Below are 26,451 nucleotides of genomic sequence, written 5' to 3'. Positions count from 1 at the left end.
ACTTTTCTCACACTTTCTAAAACCACTTCCCTCATTTGAAATGAAAACTAAGAGATTGGTTTTCAAGTATCCATGAGCTCAAACACATAAGATGCAGAACTAAGCTGTAGTAATCTTACTCTTAAGGCATGACTCACTGGTGTTCAGAGCTAAGAATGACTTTTCCTTAAGAGTCTGCCTTTCAAGTCTCCAAATTGGTCAAATGTGTTTTCCTTTCTTCTTTTTTAAAAACTATCTTTCCTTATTTATTGGATTGAGACAGCCAGAAATAAAGAGGGAAGGGAATGACAGAGAGGGAGAGAGAGAGAAACCTAAAACACTGCTTCCCTTTGCAGATGAAAGCTGGGGGTTCAACCCAGGTCCTTGCTCACAGTAACATGTGAACTCAACCAGTATGCCGCCACCTGGCTCCTCTAAAGTGGTCAAATCTTTAAAGCAAAAATATAAAAAGTTAAAAAATGAACCCAAAGTTTGATAAGTAGCTGCAAAAATACATCAGAAGTCTTACAAGTCAAATATCTGTAAAGATTGATCAAGAAGTAAGTGTGGGACATTATGCTGGTATAGAAATTGGGGTTCCCTCCTTCCCGTACAAAGCACTAATCAGACTTGGCACCCACCATTGGTATCCAAAGAGCATATGGATCAAGTTGATTTTCAAAAGGTGAATCATAAACATCTGAAATATTATATGAATTTCCTGATAATGTATTGTTGACCACTAATCATTCTTTCCTTGAAAAGTCATGTGAGGGAGTCAGCAAAATTGCTCATGGACACCTGTTCTACTGTGCATGAGAATTGAGAAGCCCTGGATAGCAAATGGGAGTACTAATAAATACTCTGAGGGAAACTTTAGTGTTCCAGTGTCGCTCCATCTTCTTTTCTCTCTTAAAAAGCGACCTGGGGCGGGGGCGGAAGTGCAGTGGGTTCAGCGTACATGACGCTAAGCCTAAGGACTCGCACAAGGATGCCAGTGAGCCCCTGGCTCTCCATCTGCAGAGGGGTCGCTTCACAGGCAGTGAAAAGCAGGTCTGCAGGTGTCTATCTTTCTCTCCCCCTTTCTTGTCTTCCCCTCCTCTCTCGATTTCTCTCTGTCCTATCCAACAACAATAATAATAATAACAATGATAAACAACAAGAGCAACTAAAGGGAAAAAATAGCCTCCAGGGGCAGTGGATACACAGTGCAGGCACTGAGTTCCAACAGTAACCCTGAAGGAAAAAAAAAAAAAAAAAAAAAAAAGACCCTGGAGTGGTAAAGCCACAGTAAAGTGGAAATAAAAGGGAAAAAAAATCATTTAAATCAAAACAGAAGCAACTAGAGACTGATGTCATCTCTTGTCAACCAATTTGCAATATGACCATTAGAAGAGTCCATAAAGTGCCTGAGAAACTAAGATGTAGCATTTCAGTGAAGGTATTAATGGAAATTTGCTTTTCCTTTGCTCTCAAGTAATTTGACTGGTAACACTAGGACTATAAATTCACCCATTGCAATTCACAGTAAGAAATCAATAAATAAATCTACAACTTTGTTATGAAGTAGAAAGACGTAAGCACTGCTACCACCTGCAAAGGTCGCTGACTGGTGATATCCCAATTAAGACTGAATTCTGGTCAGCACATTTAATTTTAGGACTTGATCTGAATTAATTAAAAATAAAAGACTGTCTTTCACAGCATGCCATGATTTAGTGAGCAACAAAATGGGACAAAATCCATAATAAATTTTATTTCTGTTACTTGCATTTCCTAGTCATTTTTTGAGAAAACAATGACTTACAAGACAGTTGTCACATGAGTGCATTTTCTTCTGTCCTCTGTGCACCTCTCCTACCACTAACTCTAGCCTTCCGCCACCATCCTGCACTGGGTCTCTAACTCCCTTCAAAAACAGTCACATTTCTCCCTTTAGAGACTTTGGCTCTGCTGCAGTAGACCACGGCTAGTCTCAGTTTTACTCTGCATTTTCCTTTTTTTTTTCCTCTTTATTTTAAATTCTACCTATGACTGTGCTCACCTGGTATCTATCCTTCTTCTTCTGGCTTACATTAGACCAAGTGATCATTTCCTGCCTTTGCCATTATATGCATCAGGAAGCTGGGAATTGACCCCCATGACCTAAGAAGATTCAGTAAATAGGATTTTTTTTGTTCCATTGTGAAAGCCATTAATTAGTAGCTATCATGTTGGTATAAAATTTTAAGCAGAGAGAGACACACAACTTTTTCTAAGACCAGCTTTCTTGTTAATTGTATTGGCTGTAGTCATTTTAATTCCATGTGCTTCTAATACTTTATATGTTTTCTGTATACATCACATGCATATGCAGCTGGTAACTAGTCTACAAGTTAGGTTAAATAAATGGATTTTACTAAGTTTTTCTTGTTTTTCTTGCTACCAGGGCTTCATTGGAACTTTGTTTCTACATAATTCCACAGCTCCCAGTTGACTTTTATTTTTGGTGCCTTTTTTTTTTTGTCAGATAGAGGATGAAAGGCAGAGAGGGAGAGGTAGAGGTAGAGAGGAGAGACACCACAGCACTTGCCATTCATGAGGCTTCCTATTTACATGGTGCTACCATTGCTGGTGGGTGGCTCAAATCCAGGTCCTTGCACATAGTCAAGTATGTAGTATGTTGGCTAACCCATCTCCTGCCTCCTGCTCTGAACACTTAATAAATAGGAAGGAAGGAAAGAGGTAAGGAAGGAAAGAAGGAAGGAAGGAAGGAAGGGAGGGAGGGAGGGAGGGAGGGAAGAAGGAAAAGAGGAAAGGAAGGGAAGGGAAGGAATTCACACTTGAATTTTGAAACCACTTAACTACTATTGATTGATCTGGGACCAGATTTCAGCTCCTTGTACTACTTTCCATATTTATTTTTTACTCATAAGGCATATGTGTACTTTTTAACATTTTTTATTGATTACCAATAGGATGCTACAAGACAGTAAGATTACAATGTATATTTCCACACCACATCCACAACCAATGTTCTGTATTCCACCCTCCCAACTCCCAAGACAGTTGAACTAAAATAGGTCTACTTATTGAGCATCTGCTTTGTACCAAAGTTTATGCCTCGAATAAAGAAAACTTGCTTTGCTCTTGTATAAAATATCCTGTAAACTGGAATCAATTCCATAATGAGCATCACTCTACTACAGAGAGCTGAATTTCTCATCTATGATAGGGTTAAATAAATTCACCAGACTATTTTCTTAGTCAATCAAAATCTTTGCTTTAGAACTAGAAAAAATTGTTCACTTGGATAGTGTGTCTGCTTTCCCATGCACACAACAGAGATTTAAACTCCCACTGCACTGGAGGAAGCTTTGGTATGTGGTATCTCTGTATCTGAAAAAGTCAGCAGTGAAATTCCATTAACAGTTTGAAAGAAAGAAAGAAAAGAGAAAATACAATAAACTCTCTATAAAACCTTCTATAAAAATGGCCACCAGGACTGCTGGCACCTAGCCCCAGTGATAATGCTTATAAGCAAAAAAAAAAAAATTTTTTTAATTATTTTCTCAATTTGTTGAAGATATTCATGACTTGGATGTGCTTTAAGCTGGGCCTATTATGTGAAGCAAATTGGATTTTAATTAAGTTACTAGCTTCTTTTAAAGTAAGCAAGAGGGGGAGTCACGCGGTAGCTCAGTGGGTTAAGTGCACGTGGTGCGAAATGCAAGGACCAGAGTAAGGGTCCAGGTTCGAGCCCCAGCTCCCCACCTGCAGGGGAGTTGCTTCACAAGCAGTGAAGCAGGTCTGCAGGTGTCTCTCTTTCTCTCCCCCCTCTTTGTCTTCCCCTCCTCTCTCCATTTTTCTCTGTCCTATCCAACAATGACGATATCAATAATAACTACAACAACAATAAAAAATAACAAGAGGAACAAAAGGGAAAATAAATAAATAATTTTTAAATTAAAATAAATAAAGTAAGTAAGCAAGAGAAAATAAGTCTCTGAGGATGCTTATATTATCTGAATAATACCTATCTGTTCCAGTTATAAATATCATCACAGATCATTTAACTTTCTCAAGAGTAAGGCAAGCATAACACAGCAGTTGTGACTTTAAGTTGGCTATTACCAAAAGGACTAATGCCCACTGTTTGAGAACTGTTACAGCTAAGAAAAGCTAATTTCAGATAAGTCACTGATTATGACTGAAATACCTAGAAGAAATAATAACTATAAAGAATACTAATTTTCTAAAACACTGTAACCCCATGTTCAGTGATTGAATGAAGCAGATTGGAAAATGTTTTAAATTTCTGTAAAACTGGTAGACAGTTTCTGAGTACTCTGTTATCCTTACAAAAGTATCCAGAAAAAATAAAATGGTAAGATATCAATTGATGAGGATTTGAAATCAGCTGATAGTGTCCACAATGGCAGTTCTCTTTGTGTAGTGATGGTATTAAGACCTTCACAAAATGCACACAACAGTTAGAAGCTATGTCACATGGCAAGTGGTTATATTCAACCTGTAAAAGAATAAATAATATAGCTCTGAACTTCGATATTTAAAGACAAATATGTGGGTGGCTTGGTAGCTTACTTTGGTATCTCAGGCAACAGAACATACATGGGTAGATGAATGTTTTGTTGTGACATACATGTGTAGCAGAAATGATCTGGGGATGACAGGTGCTACCCAGAAGTAGGCAAAGCTGCCTTTTGATATGGCCATGTTCATTACATTAAGTATGAAGAAATTCTTGTGTTCACAAGAAATTGGAATTCCTTCCTACTCTTAGACACTGTTACATTTTTATTTTCAAATCAAGGCTCTGGGAAGAATGTGCTAGCCCTAGAGAGGTAAAGTTTTTCAGCTACTCCAAAAAGTCCCACTTACAACTGCAAATTGTCTTTGTTCAGGAGCACAGTACCATGCAGAAGTTACATTGCACACAAGTTGACAAAATTGTGGCACAGTATGACAAAGAGAAGTCAACGCATGAGAAAATTCTAGAGAAGGCAATGAAGAAGAAAGGGTAATACTGTTTATTTACTTCTGCAAGCCTTTTTGTCTTTTTAATGCTGTGTCTTTATTCACATTTTAACTTCGGTTTAGGTTAAGAAAGAACTTAACCTTGTTCCATTTTCGTCAATTAAAATTATTTTTGTAACATCAGAGATTCAGTTCTGCTGAAGGAAATGATAGAATTAGATTGGAAAAGCATTCTGCATTTATTGGTTGAAGACATTGTATCTCTTGCATGTTCAGTTATCTGCAAGGTGAACTAGGTTGGGAAGGAACGAAAAGCAAAAGCAAGCAAAAATTGGGAAAATCTGAAATTAGAGAAATCACTTTGTATAGCCAGAATATAAGTATCTTGAGTGACGTATCAGAGGGAAAATTTTGTCTTCATTTTTAATACTACATACATCTTTAACATTTGCCAACATATTAAGACTATTGGGTGGGCCAGGCAGTAGTGCACCGGATTAAGTGCACATAGTGAGAAGCACAAGGACCCATGCAAGGATCCCACTTTGAGACCCCAGCTCCCCACCTTCAATGGGGGTCACTTCACAAGTGGTGAAGCAGGTCTGCAGGTGTCTTTCTGTCCCCCTCTCTGTCTTCCCCTTCTCTCTCAATTTCTCTCTATCCTATCCAACAGCAACAGCCACAACAACAATGGAAAAAAGATGGGGGGCCGGGTGGTGGCGCACCTGGTTGAGTACACATATTACAATGCACAAGGACCAGGGTTCAAGCCCCAGGTCCTCACCTGCAGGGGAAAGCTTTGCAAGTGGTGAAACAGGGTTGCAGGTGTCTCTCTGTCTCTCTCCCTCTCTATCACCCCCTTCCTCTAGATTTCTGGCTATCTCTATCCAATAAATAAATAAAGAAATTTTTTTTTTAAGTTTAAAAGAAAAAAGATGGCCTCTAGGAGCAGTGGATTCATGGTGTAGGCACTGAGCCCCAGTGATAACCCTAGAGGCAAAAAAAAAAAAAAAAAAGAAAAAAGAAAAGACTATTGAATGAGACCTATCATTGCATTTTCTGCAAAGGATTGTGTCTAAAATTAAACCAGGAGCTGTTTTCCCCAATGCTATAAGCAAACTAACTAACAAACAGAAGGCAAATATGCTCATGTTAGCTACTGAAGACTTATAAAGACCTGCCGTGTTTAGAATAACGCATCTCTGAATATTACTTTAAATTGATAATATCATGAAGCCTCTGACATGGACCATAAATCAGAGCATATGAAAACAAAAGCCTATAACCATTTCTGGTTTCAGAAATGATATGGATATTTCAAGAGGAAAGAAATTACTGAAATAAGCAGTAATGGCTAGTAAGCAGTTGCCTAATAAACATTCCCTATTCACAAAAGAATACAAAGCAAAAATTAGCCCTGGGTACCAAAAATTTTTCTTCCTTGCTGGCATGTGTAAAAGACAAAAGTTTGGCTTTACAACCAACATGAAAGCATACAATAGTCCCTTGTAATCCGAGGACCTACTTTCCATTTTCATCTCCCAAAATATTTTCTTGAATAAATGAAAAATAGATTGAAGAAGAGCAGGAACCAAAATGGAAACTCTGGCAATGAGATAATAGTTATGTTCAAAGTATCTCTTTGTGTGTTGGTTGAATTGAATAATCATGATATCGTGATTTTGTAAGGTATGCTTCTATTCCCAGAAAAACTGATGCTGTCCAATGAGCCATGGCATCCCATGTTTGACAAGCAAATTGTCTTCATCAAAAAGCTTTGTAGCAAAGCCTGTGGGGATAGGAAGATATCTAATGTCTGTCATGCATTTGTGACTTTTCTATTTTCAGAGGAAATAATTGTCTTGAAATGAAAAAAGAAACTGAAATTAAAATCCAGACACTAACATCAGATCACAAATCTAAGGTAAGAAAATTCTTATTTTCACAACACCAAACTGCAGAAGATACTAATTGTTTTACTTTTTAATTTTTTTATTATTTTTTAAATTTTATTTATAAAATAAAAATATTGACAAGACCGTAAGATAAGAGGGGTACAGTTCCCACTACCAGAGTTCCATATCCCATCCCATCCCTTGAAAGCTTTCCTATTCTTTATCCCTCTGGGAGCATAGACCCAGGATCATTATGGGGTGCAGAAGGTGGAAGGTCTGGCTTCTATAATTGCTTCTCTGCTGAACATGGGCATTGGCAGGTCAATCTATACTCCCAGCCTGTCTCTATCTTTTGCTAGTGAGGCCTATTAGGTCCAGCCCCAGGGCGTAATTTTTTTTTAATATGTGAATGTAGTATAAATCGAAAGCAACAATAAACTGGGACCTAGAAAGTCAAGGGATCCAAGGGCTGGGCAGTGGCATACCTGGTTAAGTGACATAAGTTACAATGCCCAAGTACCTGGGTTTGAGTCCTCTCTCCCCACCTGCAGGGGGGAAGCTTTATAAGCAGTGAAGCAAATACTGAAGGTGTTTCAATGTCTCTCTCCCCTCTCAATTTCTTTCTGTCCTACCTAATAAAAATGAGGGTGGGGGGAGGAAAAATGGCTACCAGGAATAGTGTATTCGCCATGCAGGCACCAAACCCCAGCAATAACCCTGGTGACAATATAAAGAAAGTCAGGGAACCCAAGGGATTACATATGACTCACAGGCTTTAAGAAGAGCCATTTTCAGGGCCAGGCAGTGGTTCACCTGGTTAAGTGCACACATTATAGTTCCCAGGACCCAGGTTCAAGCCCCAGGTCCCCACCTGCAGAGGAAGTGGCGAAGCAGGGCTGCAGATATCACTCTGTCTTTCCCCCTTTCTATCTCACCCTCCCCTCTCAATTTCTCTCTGTGTCTATTCAATAATAAAAAAAAAATAAAAAGATTTTAAAAAAGAAGAAGAAGAAGAGCCATTTTATGGAGTGTCTTTCTTTTTTTTTTTTTTTTTTTTTGATACATGCAGACCTGCTTCACCACCTGTGAAGTGACCCCCTGCAGGTGGGGAGCCAAGGGCTCGAACCGGGATCCTTACACTGGTCCTTGCGCTTTGCGCCATGTGCGCTTAACCCGCTGTGCTACCGCCTAGCTCCTGTGTCTTTCCTTATAGAAATATGCTAACAATATCTATGTTCTTCCCCAAAGGCATCAAGTGAAATAATAAACAAATAGACTGAAAAAGAAAAGTTGTATGAAATACAGAACATAGCTCCCTATTAAAGTAATTTTAAAGACATCACAGAAGACAACCCAAATTGGGTTTGAGTAACTCTTCCACAGTGCAATGGAAGTTTGGAGTGAAAGAAAAAAAAGTTGTTATTCTAGGAGATATGCCTAATGGATTCATATTTCCCAAATGACACAGAAAATGGTAAAAGCGAGTCAGGGTGGTAGGAAGGAGGGGTTTCCAAATACTTCTCCCAATAGTAGTAATTGTAAGAGAAAAAGAACTGCCATATAGCTTTTGGTCAAACCAGCCAGTCAGCATCCCTCCATGTGCCTACACACAGCTCTGTAACCCAGTCCAGGGACCTGCTGTGTGCAGTGGTCAACACTATATTGTGTACTATGTGTCTTTGAGTGTAGTCCCTCACTTTTTCTCTTTTCTTAACTGGAAAGCTTGAGAATTTGTGCAACCTGCCATGATTTTTAACTGCTCTCCATGAACAAGACATTAGAAACCATGGCAACTCTATCCATATGTTTTTGCTGCATGATATACGTTGCCAAAAAATTAAGACAACTACAACTGATTGATTCATCAACTGACAATTCAGTGAGTCAAAACATGGGCTAGCTTGAACTAGGTGATTCTTCTATTGATTTTAATAGGCTCACGTATGTGTCCACACTCAGCTGGAATTAATGACCTCACTCAGCTATCAGATGGTTGCTTTTGTCTATATGACCTTTCACCTTCCTTTAGGCTAGTCCAGATTCAATCATAGGGACACTTCAGGGTTCCAAGCAAAGCAAAAGGGGGAAACATTCTCCAGGTTTCTTCTTACATTGCATTTGCTGCATCCTTATTGGCTAAAGCAAGTCCAAAGTTAGCCAGATTAAAAGAGCTGATGAAGCAGATTTTACCTCTTGATGAGAAGAGCTACTAAATCCTATTGCAAAGAGTATGGATACCTGGAGGAGAAAGCTTTTTGCCACATCATTTATTAGGGTTGAAAACAGTAACTTAGATCCAGGAATAAGAAAACATACAGATATATATTCAGGTCTCTGACATTGAGCAAGTTAAGCTAGAAAAACATGAAGGGATGAAGGAAATTCTGATGGTATTTATAAAGGAGCCAAAGGCCCAAGCAAATCAGTGTTGAGAAAAGCTAGTCAAGGAATTGGCAATCAGAGTTAAATATGGAGAACCAAAGTGAGTAGTGCATTTTAATAAATGGCTTCCTATGGATTATTGTATATCTTTTTCCAGGCTGTCGTGTCCACTGAATCAGTAAGTAAATTGGTTGAGATTTGAAATACTGACTGTCCTTTCAGTTCATACCTGCCCATAAGAATTCCAGGTGGCACTACTCCCTTTTTCCTACGCAGGTCAAAGAGATTGTGGCACAGCACACAAAAGAGTGGTCAGAAATGATCAACACCCACAGTGCCGAGGAACAAGAAATCCGGGACCTACACCTCAGCCAGCAGTGTGAGTTGCTGAGAAAACTACTAATCAACGCTCACGAGCAGCAAACCCAGCAGCTGAAACTGTCCCATGACAGGTGGGGGAGCTAGCCATCTCCAGAGAAAACTCATAATTTTGTTTTGACTCTGTGTTTCTGTGAGCCTTGATAATGAGTGAAATCAACTTGGCTTATAACACTGAGCCTTTACATCAATATACAACTGATAAGAGCAAGATAAACTAAGAAATTACCTCTGCCGTCAAAGGGATTATTGGTATTACACTCACATTAAAGTTAGGTAAAATAACAGATAGTGTAGGATAGATATTATCTTGCCACATTTATTATTTTTTTTAAAAAATCAAAGAAGGGGTGGGCAGGCAGTGGCACACCTGGATGAGTGCACATATTACAATGTTCAAGGACCTGGGTGCAAGCCTTCAGTCCCCAGCTACAGGGGAAAGCTTTGCGAGTGGTGAAGTAGTGCTGCAGGTGTCTCCTTTTCTCTCTCTTTCTCCATCTCCTCCTTCCTTCTCGATTTCTCTCTGCCTTTATATAATCAATAAATAAAATATAAAAATAAATAACATAAACTCAGTCATTAATATGAGAGACCATCAAATGTGATGCCAGAACCTAAGATGGGCCCTCCTGCTTATAAGCCTCCAGCCATTAACTAATGTCTCAGGACTCTGGTCACATTTCTAAACTTCTAATCTTTCAAAGAATCAGTAATACCTTAAGAACAGAAAGTACTGGATTGGGGTCAGTCTGTTTCAGGTCTGCTTACAAGAGCTTCAAGCAAAGAGGTAAGGCATCTTTCCCCATGGGAAAGGCAGTTAAGAAAGAAAACTTTAAGCCTGGACTTTTGGACAGAAAGGGATAACACAAAGTAAAACTTGGGCTGGCTTTGGTGAATTGTACTAAAGCAAAGGACTGTGGGAGAGGAGAGGAGAGGAAGGGAGAGAGCTGGAGGGGGCTCTGGGTCCTTGTGCATGATGGTGGAAAAGGACCTAAATTGGGGATGGGAGTGTTTCGTAGATACTTGTCATAGGGAGCCGAGAGATTGTACCCATGTGTTAACAACTGTCCTATAATCCAGGAAAGAGGAAGAAAGGAATAGAGGGAAGGAAGAAGACAGAAGAAAGAAGCCTCACCTGGGCAGTCCTTGCTTTACATTTACTCAGCCAGGATTACCTGGCTAGAGAGCTGGTGGGAAAGATGGAAAGCTGACTGATGAGACAAAGAACAAGAGGGGTAGGGGTACAAAGAGGAGAGAGAGGAGGAGGAATGTTTCAGCCAATTTTATTTGAGGCAATTATTCTGTTCCCTGTGTCTCTGTTCTCTGTCTAAAAATGTTTAAAAGCATTTTACTTAGTTGTATAGGATCAGAAGTATCTTCGCCCTTTGAAAATGCTCTTGATTGAGTACATTGTAAAGTCTGTCCATCACTCTGCTTTGTGATCATTGCTACAATACCAAAATGTAGGTCTTTACCCTTGTTCAAAGATACTTCACAGGATAAGGCCCTTACTAATTTGTTTTGTAGTTGAATAAAATAAACAAGTAACCTATAATAGTAGGGACTATCAAAAAATATATAAACTACTATCTGCTTTATTTAATACTTCATTTGAAGAGACTATAACCTAATTATTTACCTTAAAAAAAATAAATGCATGGCAGAAATATTTTTCAGAACAATGGAGATATTGATATTTTTCTGAAATATCCTGTGTTTGGACCTTTTTTACCAGTACAATTATTATACCTGGTTTAAATTTTTTTTACTTAGCTCTTGTCAGAAACATCTTATTGTTAATTTGTCAAATGAATCAGTAAAAAAATGGCTAATATACTAACAAGTTATAGAAAATTTAAAGAGACATTTTTTTGGGGCCTCGGAATTTTTACATATCACCTTGAGTTTTGGGCCCTTACATTGCTAACTAAAGAACAGTTAGCTTCTCATCTCCCTTTGATTGACATATATTTGCAAAACACTGTAACTCCAAACTCGGGTCTTTTTCCACCATCACATGTAAATAACTGTCCATTAAACTTCCTATAAAGTGGAAGGAAAAATACATATACTTATTATACTTAAAGTATACTTATACTTTATGTTAACTGACTGAATAATTATGGTGTTTAAAATAAATTTAAAAATCGTTTCACTGTTGTCTATCCCGTTAGTTGTGGTACAAATACTATTCAAATAACTTCACTCCTTGATCTAGGCATTACTTTAGCACTTAAAGAAGATCTCCACAGATTTCGGGGTGGGGGGGTTTACTGCTAACAATATTTATCTTAGTACTACAAATTATATATCTTCAATGTATACATCATTAAAATATATGGAATATGTCATGCTTCCACACAGTGACCAGTAAGTATTTTTCCTATTTTCTGTGCTTCTTTGAATCCTTTGGTCTCCTTCATTCCCACAGACTATTAGAAAACAGGAAGGTCACTTTATAAGAATTAGAACATTATCTCTCCTTCCCCCGCCTCTCTCCCTCCACTCTCTTTTTGCCCCGTGCCATCTGATCACAAGTAATATAAGACGAAACTAGAAAATCCTTGTATTTCCTGGATAAAACTAATGCCTCATCTTCCAAGATCATCACTTTTATATAATGCACTGCTCTCAGGAAGAAATAACCACATAGTTGAGACTCCTTTCCTCTTCTTTACACAATGCCAAATAACTCAATGAGCTTGATAATGAAAGAAACACAACTAGTTCTATTGTTACCTGTAGATTTCATGTTTTATTTTTCATTTTTAAATTGCAGTTAAACACTCATAATATAAAGGTACTCTTTAACTTTTTTAAGTGTGTAGTATTAAGTCCATGCAGATTTATGGTGACTGGCACCAGCATCCATTTCAAGAAATTTTTCATCTTCTTCAACTAAAACTTTGTACTTACCAAACACTAACTCCCCACTTCTTCCTACCCTTTTACTTTAATACATAGGGAAAGCAAGGAAATGAGAGCACATCAGGCTAAGATTTCTATGGAAAATAGTAAAGCCATCAGCCAAGATAAATCCATCAAGAACAAAGCAGAACGAGAACGGTAAGCTTGGGAATGCTCACAGTGGGAATTTAGTTAGCATGGATCTGAAGACAGACAACATTTTTATGTGTATAACACAAACATACTCAACATTATTGACCCCAAAAACCTTAGGAGATTTAGAAAAGAATTCTGTTTTGGGGCACAGATGATGGCACACCGTATTGAGTGCACACATTACCATGGGTGAGGACCCGTATTCGAGCCCCCTCTGTGGAGTCCAAACTGCACCACAAACCTGTCTCTCTCTGAGCTAGGGTTGTGCCACTGAGTTAGTCTAACACTGGCCACCAAGGATTGATTGAAGAAGGTTTGTGTGAACGCCCAAGAAAGCCCCAGGTGCCAGCCCTTTAGTAAAAGCCATTACAAGGGGATCTGAGAGAGCAACCAGTTGTTAACCTAGAGAGTAAGTTAATAGCACATGGCTTCCAGTGATCACCAATAGCATCTTCATGTGTGAAGTTCATTGTAGGGCCAAAGAAGTAATGTTCCCACTGCTCCTCCAGCTTCCTCTTGGACTGGTTGAGCAGTTCAGTTGACATCAGACAGGTAGAATGAAAGAACACGTTTAGCCGCATGTTTAGAAAATCTACATGGATACAGATTCTAAAGTCAGTCAAGTAAATTGAGGGTAAGCTAAGAACTAGGATCTGGGTTCTTAAGCTAAGAACTAGGATCTGGGTCTGGCAAAATAGTTTACTTGGATAGTGTGCTGTTTTATCATGAGTGTGACCCAGTCTTGAGCCCGGCTCCACCACAATAAATGAAGCTTTGGCTCTGTTGTCTCTTTCACTCTTTCTGTATCTAACCAAAAAGGAAGGAAGGAGGGAGGGAATTAGGGAAGGAGACAAGGAGAATAGGGTACGAGTCTGAGTCTTCAAGAAGAGAGAACTGAGATTCGTGATGACCAGATATTCTGTCATTAAATGTTTGTCTTGCCATATAGCTGGGTTTCTTTGATGGAAAGGGAACTTCTGCTAAAATTCCTTATCCTGGATTATACTCAAATTTTCATCCTTCTAAATATTTAATAGTGTAAAAGTTTCTCTTTGAGTCTGTGGGGCCTCGATTAATCTTAACTCATGGTAATCCTCATGCTAGAATGATATCTTGGGAAAGTCTATTCTGAAAATCTTAGGAGTGGCTATCCATCATTCTCTGCCTCTGGAAACCTCTGAGAATGCCCCTGTATCAGTTGTTTCATATTTAAGAACTTGTATTCACACACCAGTGGTCAAGCACAACAGGATTCCTCCTCTTGGAGAAATAAAACATGGCATGCAGAAGATAGTAACCAAGGTCATCTCAATTTGAAGGGGAAAAATATCTTTAAGAGATACAAATGACACTCATTGTTGATTCAAAGGAGGTCTCGAAACTTTACATCAGGCTCAACCTGACGCTGTTGACGGGCTACGGAAGAAGGGCAAACACTAGTAGTAGTAGTACCTAAAGTTCATGACCTCCACAAAAAATTCTTTCGTATCTCCCAAAAATGCAGAGTAAAGATAACCTGTTGTGGTTGGAATATCAGCATGAAGTTTAGAGCTTCAAGTCATTTAGCATACCATTTGAATCACTCTAGAGAAATTTTCTTTTCTTTCTTCAGTTAACTTAATGCTTCTTTGCAGCACTGTATTTATTTTTACGATTCAGTTTCAAACTTCTTCAAGTTTTTGTTACCCACCACACTCACCAACAAGCTATTAAATCTCTCAGATCACTGGACCCACTCCTCACTTTGATCTTGCTCTTCACACTGATAACTGGGTATTACAGTCAGAATCCAAGAGCTGTTTGGGTTTCCTTGCCTTGTTTCTTTATATACCACCTACGGGTCACCAAATATTAGTCTTTCTCCTTCTGACTTATTTCACATAGCATAATACTCTCAACTCCATCCATGACGTCACAAATATGATTAATTTCTTATAGCCAAGTAATTATATACATATAATTATATATACACATATAATCTTTAAAATTTTCTTTATTGGGGGATTAATAGTTTATGGTTAACTATAAATACAGTTGTTGATACATGCTTCTCAGTTTGCTGCAAAACACTCTGCCCCCCACCTAGGTTCTCTTCCACCATCATGCAACAGGACCCAAAATCTCCCCTCCCCCAAAGACCTTTACTTTGGTTCAATACACCAGATTCACTCCCAATACTACTTTGTGTTTCCCCTTCTGATCTTATGTCTCAATTCCTGTCTATGAGTGAGATCATCTCATATTCATCTTTCTCTTGCTGGCTTATCTCACTTAACATGATTCCTTTAAGCTCCATCCAAGTTTAGGTGAAGAAAGTGAATTCATTAATTTTAATAGCTGATTATATATATAATAACTCATTTGTTGTTGGACACTTGGATTACTTCCAGGTTTTGGCTATTACAAATTGTTCTTCTATGAACAATTTGTATACATGGGTATACATCTGTCTTTTTTGGATGGGTGTGTTTGGTTTCTTAGGATATATCCCCAGGAATGAGATTACCAAGTCATAAGGTAAATCCATTTCTAGCCTCCTGAGAGTTCTCCATGGAGCTTAAAGAAATTATGTTAAGTGAGGTAGGTCCACTTCTAGCCTTCTGAGAGTTCTCCACAGTGCTCTCCACAGGGATTTGACTAATTTACACTCCCACCAGCAGTGCAGGAGGATATCTTTACCCCCACAAGCTCTCTATCATTTGTTGTTATCATCTCTGATGTATGACATTCTCACTGCAGTGAAGTGGTTTCTCATTGTTATCTTTATTTGCATTTCTCTGACAATGAATGACTTGGAGCATTTTTTTCGTATCTGTTGGACTTTTGAATATTTTCTTTGGCATATATTCTGTTCATATCCTCTCCTCATTTTTGGATGGGGTCATTTGGGTTTTTTTGTTCTTTTGTGTTTTGCTGAGTTTGATGAGTTCTTTGTATATTCTGGTTATTAACCTTTTGTCTGATGTATGCCATATAAAGATATTCTCCCATCTCTAAGGCTTCTTTTTTCTTGGTTGAAGGTTTCTTTTGCTATGCAGGAACTTTATGATTTGAAATAGTCCCATGGGTTTCTTTTTTATTTTGTCTTCCTTTTAATTAGGTTTGTATCATTGTAAATTTCTGTGAAATTTAGATGGAAAAGAGTTTTGCCAATATTTTCCTCTAAGTATCTGATAGCTTCTAGTCTAACATCTAGGTCCATGATTCATTTTTAGTTTCATAGTAATTAAAAAATAAAAAGACTTTCAGAACAGAGGTTTGGTCGGGTTTAAACAAATGCAAGGTTTATCACATTACAGTACAGTGGTACCATACAATATTATTTAGGTACAGCAAAATAGGCAATAGGGCAAATATGGGTTAGTCATTATGGCCATATAGGCATGAGTCTTTTAAGTTAGTTTTATCAGAGCTGAGCTCCACATTTACAGGTCCTAGGAGAAGTGATCCTTGGGGATGAGAGCAGGTAGAGAATACAGAAAGAAGAGAGTTGCAGCTAAATTCACAGGAACAGAGAAAAACTTATAGCAGGCTAGTGCTTAAATCACTTTCAACATACCAGCAACTCCTTGTGGATTTGCCTAAATCCATCGCTTAACTTCTAGGCTGACTGTCAACTGCATGTTAATTGTGTTCATCAGCCATATGCTAGTTACATCCCAATGTTCTATTATTATGAACACCACTACCTGTGTTCCAATAGAGTTTATTGTGTCTGGTGAAATGAAGTGGTTCAGTTCATTCTTCCACATGTTTCAACCCAATTTTTCCAACACCACTTGTTGAAGAGACTCTCCTTTCTCCATTTAATAGTTTGAGCTCCGCTGTCAAAAATTAGATGCTCACAGGTGCTTGGGGCTTATTTCTGGGCTCTCAATTCTATTCCACTGGATAGTGTGTCTATTTTTGTTCTAGTACCAGAAAGTTTTTATTACAGTGGCCCTATAATACAGTTTGAGATCTGAGAAGTGATGCCTCAGTTCTGTTCCTTTTTTCTCAAGATTGTTTTGGTGATTCTAGGTATTTTCTGGTTCAAGATGAACTTTTGTAGCAATTTTTCTCTGCTTTAACAAAAATAATAATAATGAGACCTTGATGAGAATTGCATTAAATTTGTATAAGGCTCTGGGTAATCATTTTGATTATGTTAATTCTTCCAATTCATTATAGTTATGATTCGTCTTAGTGAATGTATGTCTGAATCAATTCTGTTTGAGATTCTCTGGGCTTCTTCGGTCTTTCTGTCTTTTCTGTTCTTTAGGGTGGGGAAGTTCTCTTCTATTATCTCCTGTAGTATGCTTTCTTCTCTTTCCTCTCTTTCTTCATCTGATAAACCAATAATGCATATATTACTTCTTTTGAGGTCATCCCATATGTCTCTGTTTATATTTTCAGTGTATTTTAATCTCTTTATATTTCTCTTACTTCTTTGTTAGTTTTCTCTAATTCATTTTCAATCTTGCTAACTCTATTTTTCTGTCTCAGTTATTCTGCTCTTACTTCCCTCAGCTTTATTCTGTAGTTCAGCTATTTTGTTACCATGTTCAGTCACAGTATTAGTTTGTTCAGCTAGTTGGGCTCTTAATTTAGGTATTTCAGCTTTTAGCTCTCTAGTTTATGTTTTCTGTCAGAGTCTTATTGGCTGTTTTCCCATTTATGGTAGTGTTTCCTTTAGAAGCTTTCTTCACTACTATGACTAATGCATCAATTAATGTTTGGATGTTTTCCTCATTCTTAGTTGCTTCTAGCTTTGGAGATTTTTTTTCTGGGCTTCAGTCCTGGTTCATTGCTGCATTGGTCCTTTTTGGTTTGACCATTATATTTGGTGTCTTTTGAAATTTGTGCCCTGAGTGTTGCTGTCAGATTTAGTGTGAGGTGGCCTCTGGCCTGTTGTTTCCTGGACCTCTGGTGCCAGTGACCTTATGGTATGTCTCAGGAGTGGCTAGAGCTGTTGTTCTAATGGTGACACCACTACCTTTTGAAAATCTGTGGTAACGTTCCTGTGTTCAAATTGAAGAGGGACATAGATGACTGGAAAATAATAGCTACAAAAAATGAAGAAGAAAAAGAATCAAAACAAACATTCCCCCCCCCCCCAAAAAAAAAAAAAAAACCAAAAGTAAAACAAAAAAGAAAATGAAAGTAAAAAACAGGCAATTGTTGCAAGTAGAAGAGGAGCCAGATAAGGAATTAACAAACTAATAGAACATGTATACTCTCACAGTTGTGTAGGATTTTGGTCTGATAAAGCCTCCTTAAGTTCCCAAACTACTAATTTTTGCAGTTATCTGCTACAATTGTGAGTGACAGATTGAGTTGAAGGGGTGGCTGCCAGTTTCAGTGGGCAGACTGGTCATCCTGCCAAGTTGCTCAAGGATATCTTCTGTTCAATTCAAGTCAAGCAAGATAATAGGTATACCCTCTGTGTTCTTACAAAAGGTAAAGTTCAGTTCTGGAGTCTGCCTAGAGTAGTTTCTCTACATAGGGTCTTTCTAACTGGTTGTTCCTGTTTTTCAAATAAATCTGTGCTACGGAATGGGGTTGAGGATGCTCAGCTAGCCTTTGTCCTTTCCAAGCACCCTTTTGCCAAGTTATAAATTGGTTATAATTTTCCACCATGGTTTCTCTCTGTCCCCTCCTCTGTGTTTTCTCTTCTACTGGCCTGGAAATCCAGCTTCCATTCAGAGATGCCAGGATTTGAAGAGATTTCTCAAGGAGAGTCAGCCTAGGTGTCCTCTCATGCAGCCATCTTGACTCAGCCCCTGTACATATACTCTTTATCTACTCGTTTGTCGTTGACTGTATGGATTGTTCTTTATCTTGACTGCTATAAATAAATAGTATATCAATGAACACAGAAATTCAAATTACTGTTTTATAATCTTTGGATAGACATCTAATCAGAATGATTGGTCACAGATTATTTCCCTCTGTACATTTCATGATTAAAATCTCCACAATAAAAATCAGAAAAGGAAGTGATATCCAGATAACTAAATGGAATATCACTTTTATTTAATATCATATTACTTCCTCTTGATGTCATACCAATATTTATTTATACCTGTTACTTTTAGGCGAGTCAGGGAGTTAAACAGCAGCAACACTAAAAAGTTCCTGGAAGAAAGAAAGAGAGTAAGTATTTTTAATTTTCTTGTCTTTTTTTTTCTTTTTAAGAAAGCCTAGGGATAATAACTTATAGTTAGATATCAGGCTTCTAGCTAATTTGCTTAATTCGATTTTTCTGTGCATTAAGCTTTGCATCATCTCTGCTCCTTTCAAAGCTAATGTAATCTTTCACTGAAATCTTTGAGGTAATTTTTTGGCAACATACAACAAATGAAGTCAGGTTATAATTTTATGTGACAACTCTATTATTTCCTAAGATTTTGGCAGGAAAAAAATCTTCTCAGTAGGAATTAGGAGTTTAAACTCTCCAAATTTAAAGGCTATTTTTCTTTGTTTTTTATTATCATCTCCTTTAACTTAATTTGTAAATTTAGCAGTCTTCCTTCATCCATAAATGTTAAGATTACAACCCAAATAAAAATCAGATTATCTTCATTATGGAAAAGATTATGAACCAAAGTTCATGCAGTTTTGTTTGTTTGTTTTGTTTTATTTGTTTGTTTACAGCTCGCAATGAAACAGTCCAAAGAAATGGATCAGTTGAAAAAAGTCCAGCTTGAACACCTAGAATTCCTAGAGAAACAGAATGAACAGGTATTTTACCTAAAAGACATAAAATGATGGCTGTTGGTATGCTTCTAAAGTGAACTTTGAGAGATATATGTTAATTCCCACAGTGGCCCCTTTCTTAAAGCAAGTGGCCTAAGTAGTGACCTGGGAAGGTGACTAGAAAATGTGCCACATATTACTGTATATTCCCTATTTCATCTGAAAGCAGAGGTGGGAAAGGCATCATTCAAGGAGAAAAAATCAAAAGCCATCATTCAAATAGATTGTAGGAATTCTAAAAATGACATTACTGAGAGGAAAAGATAAGTTACACATTGTTTCTCCTATTTCATTTAGAGTTTTATAATTTGCAAGGTGGAAACTATGTTTGAAAGCAAATGAGAGAAACCACCTATTTTCAATCTCTATCCAAAAATGAAGCTAATTAAGAAGTAATTCCTTCTTAAGGTATACAAACTATACCTAAAGGCGTAAGCCATTATAATTCTACAAACCACTTTTAAGGATATGTCATTATTTTGGTCCTTTTTCCCAACAAGGCAAAATATTAAATTAAAAAATATACAAATAAAGTTATCCAGAATCCAGATATTTACTTATGCCATTGAGCATCTATCAAAATAAAGATTAATGTGTTTACCCAGAGCACAATATATGGACTGTAGCCCATCAACCATCCACAGTCTTATTTCAGTTTGATGAAAATATCTCTAGATTTTATAGCAAACTGACCCTCAGATAAGTTTCTGATTGTTTATTTCAAATTTCACCCTTTAAGTATAACTAGTTTGGAAGTTGGTACTTCTAGATAATTTTAATCTGGAAACTATAAAGAGGATTGATGAGACATATTCTCATTCTGTTGTCAATATATCATTTTTTCCGATTTTCTCCCATGTACAAAACAATCCTAATATTTAAAGTATTTTTCTGTTTAACAGTAAATGTGTTTTACTGAAAAACAGTTAAGTAGTAATTACATTAAAAACCACCTTTGAGGGAGTCGGGCTGTAGCGCAGCGGGTTAAGCGCAGGTGACACAAAGCACAAGGACCGGCATAAGGATCCCGGTTCGAACCCCGGCTCCCCACCTGCAGGAGAGTCGCTTCACAGGCGGTGAAGCAGGTCTGCAGGTGTCTGTCTTTCTCTCCTCCTCTCTGTCTTCCCCTCCTCTCTCCATTTCTCTCTGTCCTATCCAACAACAACAATAATAACTACAACAATAAAACAACAAGGGCAACAAAAGGGAATAAATAAATAAAATAAATATTTAAAAAAAAAACCACCTTTGAGAAAGTGAAACAAAGCCTTAAAATATATTTTTTGGGAGAGTGTGGTTTACAATTGGTTAACAAAGAATTCCAGCTTCTAGTTTTAGACACTCTGCTTTTTAGTGGTCAGAATCTTACTCAGCAACATATTTCTGAGTTATGTTTCACATTTCCTTTTCCAATAACTGATCCTATTCATGAATGATCCACCAGTCCCCAAAGAGGAAAACAAATGTTTATTAACCAATAAATCCAATTCATAGATACACTGCCTTCTAGTCCAAACTCCCTACTTATAGATTTTGTCTTAAATCACTTCTCAGAAAGCTCTAGGGGGTAGGAGGATGGGGAGGATGGAATAGAAATAAAGATAAAGCTACCATCTCAGTATGAGAATTCTCTTCAATGATAGGCTATGGATGCCTTAGAAAAAGGCACAATAAAGATAATACACTGTTATGTTTTAATTAACTAAATTAAGAAACTACTTAGAAGTTATTGTGTTGCTTAGCAACAAGTTTGACTAAAGAATGTAAATGTGCTAAAAATTACCCATCACTCCAATAGTGGTGCATATCAGAGCTAGAGAATACAGTCACCTAGTGATTTTTAGGTTTTGAGCCAAGAATCATAATTTTTAAAAAGTCATATTGACCATTTTAAATCATGCCAGAGTTTTTGTGTTCAAATACTGGGTTAATGACAGCTGTGTTGTTTTTTCATATTTGGAAGATAGTGACTTTTTGTTCTAAAAACTTACACAATGCCTTTTGATATGTCACAAGTAATGTGTGCCACCCACAGTTGGTACCACTGTGAGTCATAGAAATTTAGGGAATCACAGAATATGAGAAGGTTTGAAATTTGATGAAGAGTTAATGGGATTCAATAAAAAGAAATTCAAGATATCACTGTGATGCTTTTAACATGTAGAATTGGGATTTGTGTTAATACTTTGCTGTGCAGACCCGATCTGTTTGGCAGTTAATTCAGCTCCAGCCCTTTCTAATAACTTTTTAATTTATATATCAGAGAGCTCTCAGTATAGTCATCCTATTACAACACTGCCTTAGACACCATAGAAAAGATACAGTGACCCCATTTTTCCCTCATAACAGGCAAGTCTAGAACCATGTAGAAGAGCTCTGTTCATAACCATTTAAATATTTACTTGACTGAAGACAGTTCTCTGAATCTAGAAAATTCCAAACTCTCAATAACAATTTTCCAACTAATGCTAATTCCAAAAGCTAAGAATAGAGTTTACCTACTTAATTAGCTAGACCAGTGCTGAGAGCACTGGCAGAAAAAAAGAACTCGAGTTTTAATATATATTTGTGCTACCTCTGGAGCCTACTCTATGACCTTGCCTCCATGGTCAGCCAATCACATATTTAAAATTTCAAAGGTCAGAGATTTTATTTTCCTAGTTAGTAAGTTTTCCCATAGACCTTTCGGCTACACAGTATCTCATCTGTCTTGACTTGTATCATTTCAAACCTTAACAGCTCCATTACTGTCACACCCAAGTTTTAAAAATTGATTTTTGTCATCAGTCCTGTTATCTAGTAAATATAGGTGAGGAGTCTCGTTGAAGGCAGGGTCTTCTACTCCCTGCTACAGGAGAGATGCATAGCCTGAGCTAATAGGCATTGGTTGTTTGTTTTTTTCTTTTTTTCTGTTGAGATCAACTTGGGGGAAGTTTGTCACTGATGGGTGTATACATGTTTTATCCTTAGATTTTTGCTTTTCTCTATATGGTTTTGCATTCATGTCTCAAATTCACTTCAGAATTCATTTCTTTTCTTTGTTTTGTATGTATGACTCAATTTTGACATTACTATTTTTGTACAAACAGCTGTTGAAATCCTGTCATGCAGTGTCCCAAACTCAAGGTAGGACTGAAACTTGGATAAGCAAGTCATTGCTTTCCTTCTTGTCTATGTCAGTTACTTTTGGTAAAACTCCATTTATGCTTTGTATTTGGTTATAACTATTGAGTCTCTCAAGTGCTCAGATTTAAAATTTTGATTACTTTATGCTTGACTAATCTGATTTAATACTCAAATTAGTATGGCCCTAGCCTTTAGAAAATTGTTTCTGATGGAATTGGAGCCAGTTTTTCTGATTGCAGTCCTAGGAAACCTAAATCATACTAGTAAAAACACAGCCTGACTAGTTAAATAGTGACATGTTTGTCATTTGAAGTGGCCACATCTAAGACTTTGAGTCACAGAGCCACATATTTCACACACATTGATAGTAACTTCAGTTTTTAAATCACACCACTAATAGTTTTTAAATCACACCACTAATAGTTCCTTGGTGGGTTTTGATGACGGAAGTGATAGTCCAACTACAGAAAATGTGTTTGTGTAATGAGTTGTGATATGGTGACTCTGGTTGTGCTTTCTGCAACATTTGGTCTGCCAAGGACTCTAATCACCCCTCATAAGTAAAGTGGCCATGTGAATATATTGTCCAAACAAGGAAAGTTTTGAGAGTTCAAGTAGACACTATTCATATCATCCAGGACTATAATCACAAACTGGAGCTTTGTTCATAAGAGAAATCAGGCTCTTGAAATAAGCCTCTAATATTACATAATTCTTACTTTTATGTTGTATTCCATATTGCCTTTAAATGCTAAAAGGGGAGAAGAGTAAGGAAGTCTTTTTTTTTCACTACTTCCCAAAATAAAACTATTTAATTTCCAGTGCTGAGACTGTTTCACTGTCATCTCTTACAAATACTGTTTGTGTCATAGTATCATGTTTGTATATTTTCTTCATTTCTTCATTTTTCTATTAGAGTATTACTATATTTCTGAACTAAAGATATATATCTGAGTAGAGGGAGCCAGTCATCCCAAATTTAAGCAGAAAAGTATCAATCCTTGTTACTATTTTATCCATCCTCACCGAAGTGAAACCTACAGCCACAATTTAAAATAATGACAAGATAATCACTGTATGCTCCATGAAGCTAACTAAATTTCTACGAGGACATCATCTGGGACATTTAGATGATCTACAGCATGGGTCACACCCTCTTACTGGCTTACCATATAGTTGGAATGCCTAAGCAGACATACATTGTAACATAAGAGTACTCCAGTGTCTTCATCAGAGTTAGATACTATATATCCACATTTCCATTCTTGAAACAGTCTATTTAAAAGTAACATATCACTTTAAAAAAAAAAAAAAAAAAGGAAAAGATGGCTTTCTTGTTCTGCTAAAATATCCTTGTATTGGGTTGAACAGAAAGAAGCATCCAAGATTCAACTTTAAATTCAAAATTAAAACAAATCGATTGATTTTCCTTACATTGCCAAGTGATTATTTGTCAGCAGAATATACCTCTATGTTCTGCCTCCTCTCCATCCCCCAAATCATTTGAATATGCTGTGGAAGTCTTTATTTATGAGGTTGAATTCACCATGGTTTATTTCTGTGATATTCTGTAATAAGTTAATAAACCCAAGGCTGTGAAAGCTCATAGTGATGGCCTTAGGCATTGATATAACAATTTAATAGTGTGTTCCAATCATATCAGTGAAATATGCTTCCATCTAAACTTCTCCATCATTAGATTCACAGGAAATCACCTTTTATATTATGTTTCACAATATTAGTGAATAAACTGTACACAAGAAACTTTATTTTCAAAGTGGTCAAATTCTCTATAAACATTCAAGGCAACCTGTCAACTTGTAAAAACTGAATCAGCCATTTTAATGTGACATAATTTCAGTTTTGAATGACTGGCTCAATGTTTTCACATTATTTTTCTGGCACTGTGTTGACCTGTCCTTCTCAAACTTTAACGTGCATAAAAATGCCCTAGGGGGTCTTGTTAAAATACAGATTTTGATTCAGTAGTTATGGGGTAGAGTTTAAGACTTTACATTTCTCACAGGGTCCTAGGAGATGTTAGGTTATGGACCACACTTTGAATAACAAAAATATAGTGACAGCATTAGATTTGTAGAAGAGGGACCAGGGTTGCTACTTGACTTCAGGACAGGATTGCAATACATAAGACCATGTTTCTGATGTTACAGGCGAAGGAGATACAGCAGATGGTGAAATTGGAAGCCGAGATGGACCGCAGACCAGCAACAATAGTCTGAAACTCCAAAATGCAAACTGAAGCAGCCAGTCCACACAGCATCAAAAGATCATTCCCAAACTTTTCAACACAATTCCATGGAAAAACCATTGTCTTTTGTGTTTCCTTTATGTGTAGACAAGAAGTTCCCAGAAAAACACAGAAACTTACATACTTCTATTTAACATTTTAAGTGTTGAATTTCCTTGACCAACCAAAAGTAGCCACAAATTGACAAAAATTTCTTTCTATTCCTGTAAGGCAGAGTTTAGCTATTGATAATACAACTGAAACATGTTTGCTATAAAATACCATCACAAGTAAATGAGCTTGATGTTCACAATTCTGCATTGTGATGCATTAGGACATGTTTGAGCTGCAGCAAAAACAGTGCATTAGCAGTTTAATGGCAAGTGCATGCACTAGGAAAAAAAAAAAAAAACTCTGTCTATGAATCCATCAGCAGAAACAGAGATCTGCTTGACAAGTAATTTTGAAGAATTTTTCTACATCCAAGTTACCTCATCAGTAAGTGCCATGTCTCTATCATGCCATAAGAAATGAATTTCCTATAAAATTCATGGAAATTATTACAGTAATAGAAAAATAGAACAGTGTGTCTGTGCCAAAATCCATCAGCGCTCAAAGGATAACTCTGTTAGGCACAACAAAAGATTTACATATGATGTTGCTTCATAGGAATTGCTTCTGCCGGTTCCAGATATTACAATTCACTATTATAACATACAGATTGTGAAGTGGTGATTGGCAAACGTTTGTAAATGTGACCATGTATAAAATATTTATACTCCTTAATTCACACTGTTATAGAGCAAAATCATCTAAGTATTGCCACATAACGAGATTAGTTAACAGGAATACTAGAACTATGTTTGCATGATGCACAAGCACCGATAAAGACTAACTCATACAGACACAGTTAACCTAATGCTGAATAAATACTGGTTAAATAGATGTATGGCACAGAATATAATTTGACTATTCAGACTTTTAGTATAAAGAAAAAGTCTCTATATATATGTGTATATGAATTATGTGGGCATTCTTGATACTTCAAGATCTAGTTTCGAAAAAAATACATAACTAATTTAATTTTACACAAAAAATATTTATGCAGATTTTCAGAATTTCATATCAGGAAATAACCTTTTTATGTCTGTTAAATATCAAAACAATTTGCTACCGTGTTAATCTGCATGGTCCTTAAGCCTGCTGTAGTTGTATTGCAGACAGCGCATGAAAAACTATTCTGCTGGGAATCAAGCCATGCCACCAAAGCTGAGAGGAGTGCATGGAAACCTGGTAGTCTAGAACTAATCAGATTACTGATTTTAAGACTCAAAACACCAACTGAATTGTTATATATGCTTGTACAAATTGATCCTGTGTGTTCCTCTGAACAAAGCAGAGAAAATTATATTGCGATCAATGTTGAAATTAAACTTCCAACTTCTCTAATAAAAAGAATCAAAATACACTAAGCACTTGTCAGTAAACATTTTGTCTTTTTTTTTTTTTCCTTTTCTTCAAGAAGTGATCTCTTCATTACCTTTAATGGGAGGTGATTCATCCCCCCCACAACCCGCCCCAAACAAGTTTTAACAAGATGACGACATGAAATAAGACAGCTCTTTGTTGGTTCCTTGCTGTGTGCTTTTTTTTTTTTTTTTTTTT

The 26,451-nt window shown here is 37.0% G+C and overlaps 1 protein-coding gene across 17 annotated transcripts in view; it reads left to right on the top strand.

The window, feature by feature from the left end:
* Positions 1-26,258, top strand: part of PLCB4 (phospholipase C beta 4) — a 434,528-nt gene extending 408,270 nt beyond the window's left edge. For 15 of the 17 annotated variants that reach the window (XM_060186547.1, XM_060186543.1, XM_060186539.1 and 12 more), the window contains 8 exons: positions 4,884-4,999; positions 6,805-6,880; positions 9,510-9,685; positions 12,576-12,677; positions 18,752-18,809; positions 19,311-19,397; positions 22,502-22,538; positions 24,710-26,258. In XM_060186547.1, coding sequence (XP_060042530.1) covers positions 4,884-4,999; positions 6,805-6,880; positions 9,510-9,685; positions 12,576-12,677; positions 18,752-18,809; positions 19,311-19,397; positions 22,502-22,538; positions 24,710-24,798 — 741 coding nt within the window. In that variant the 3' untranslated portion in view covers positions 24,799-26,258. The remainder of the gene's footprint in view (positions 1-4,883; positions 5,000-6,804; positions 6,881-9,509; positions 9,686-12,575; positions 12,678-18,751; positions 18,810-19,310; positions 19,398-22,501; positions 22,539-24,709) is intronic. The other 2 variants (XM_060186551.1, XM_060186550.1) reach the window with 1 other exon arrangement.
* Positions 26,259-26,451: the final 193 nt, after the last annotated feature.

Source organism: Erinaceus europaeus, chromosome 1 (assembly GCF_950295315.1).
Source record: "Erinaceus europaeus chromosome 1, mEriEur2.1, whole genome shotgun sequence".
Classification (NCBI taxonomy): domain Eukaryota; kingdom Metazoa; phylum Chordata; class Mammalia; order Eulipotyphla; family Erinaceidae; genus Erinaceus; species Erinaceus europaeus.
This window is presented reverse-complemented; position numbering and strand designations above follow the sequence as displayed.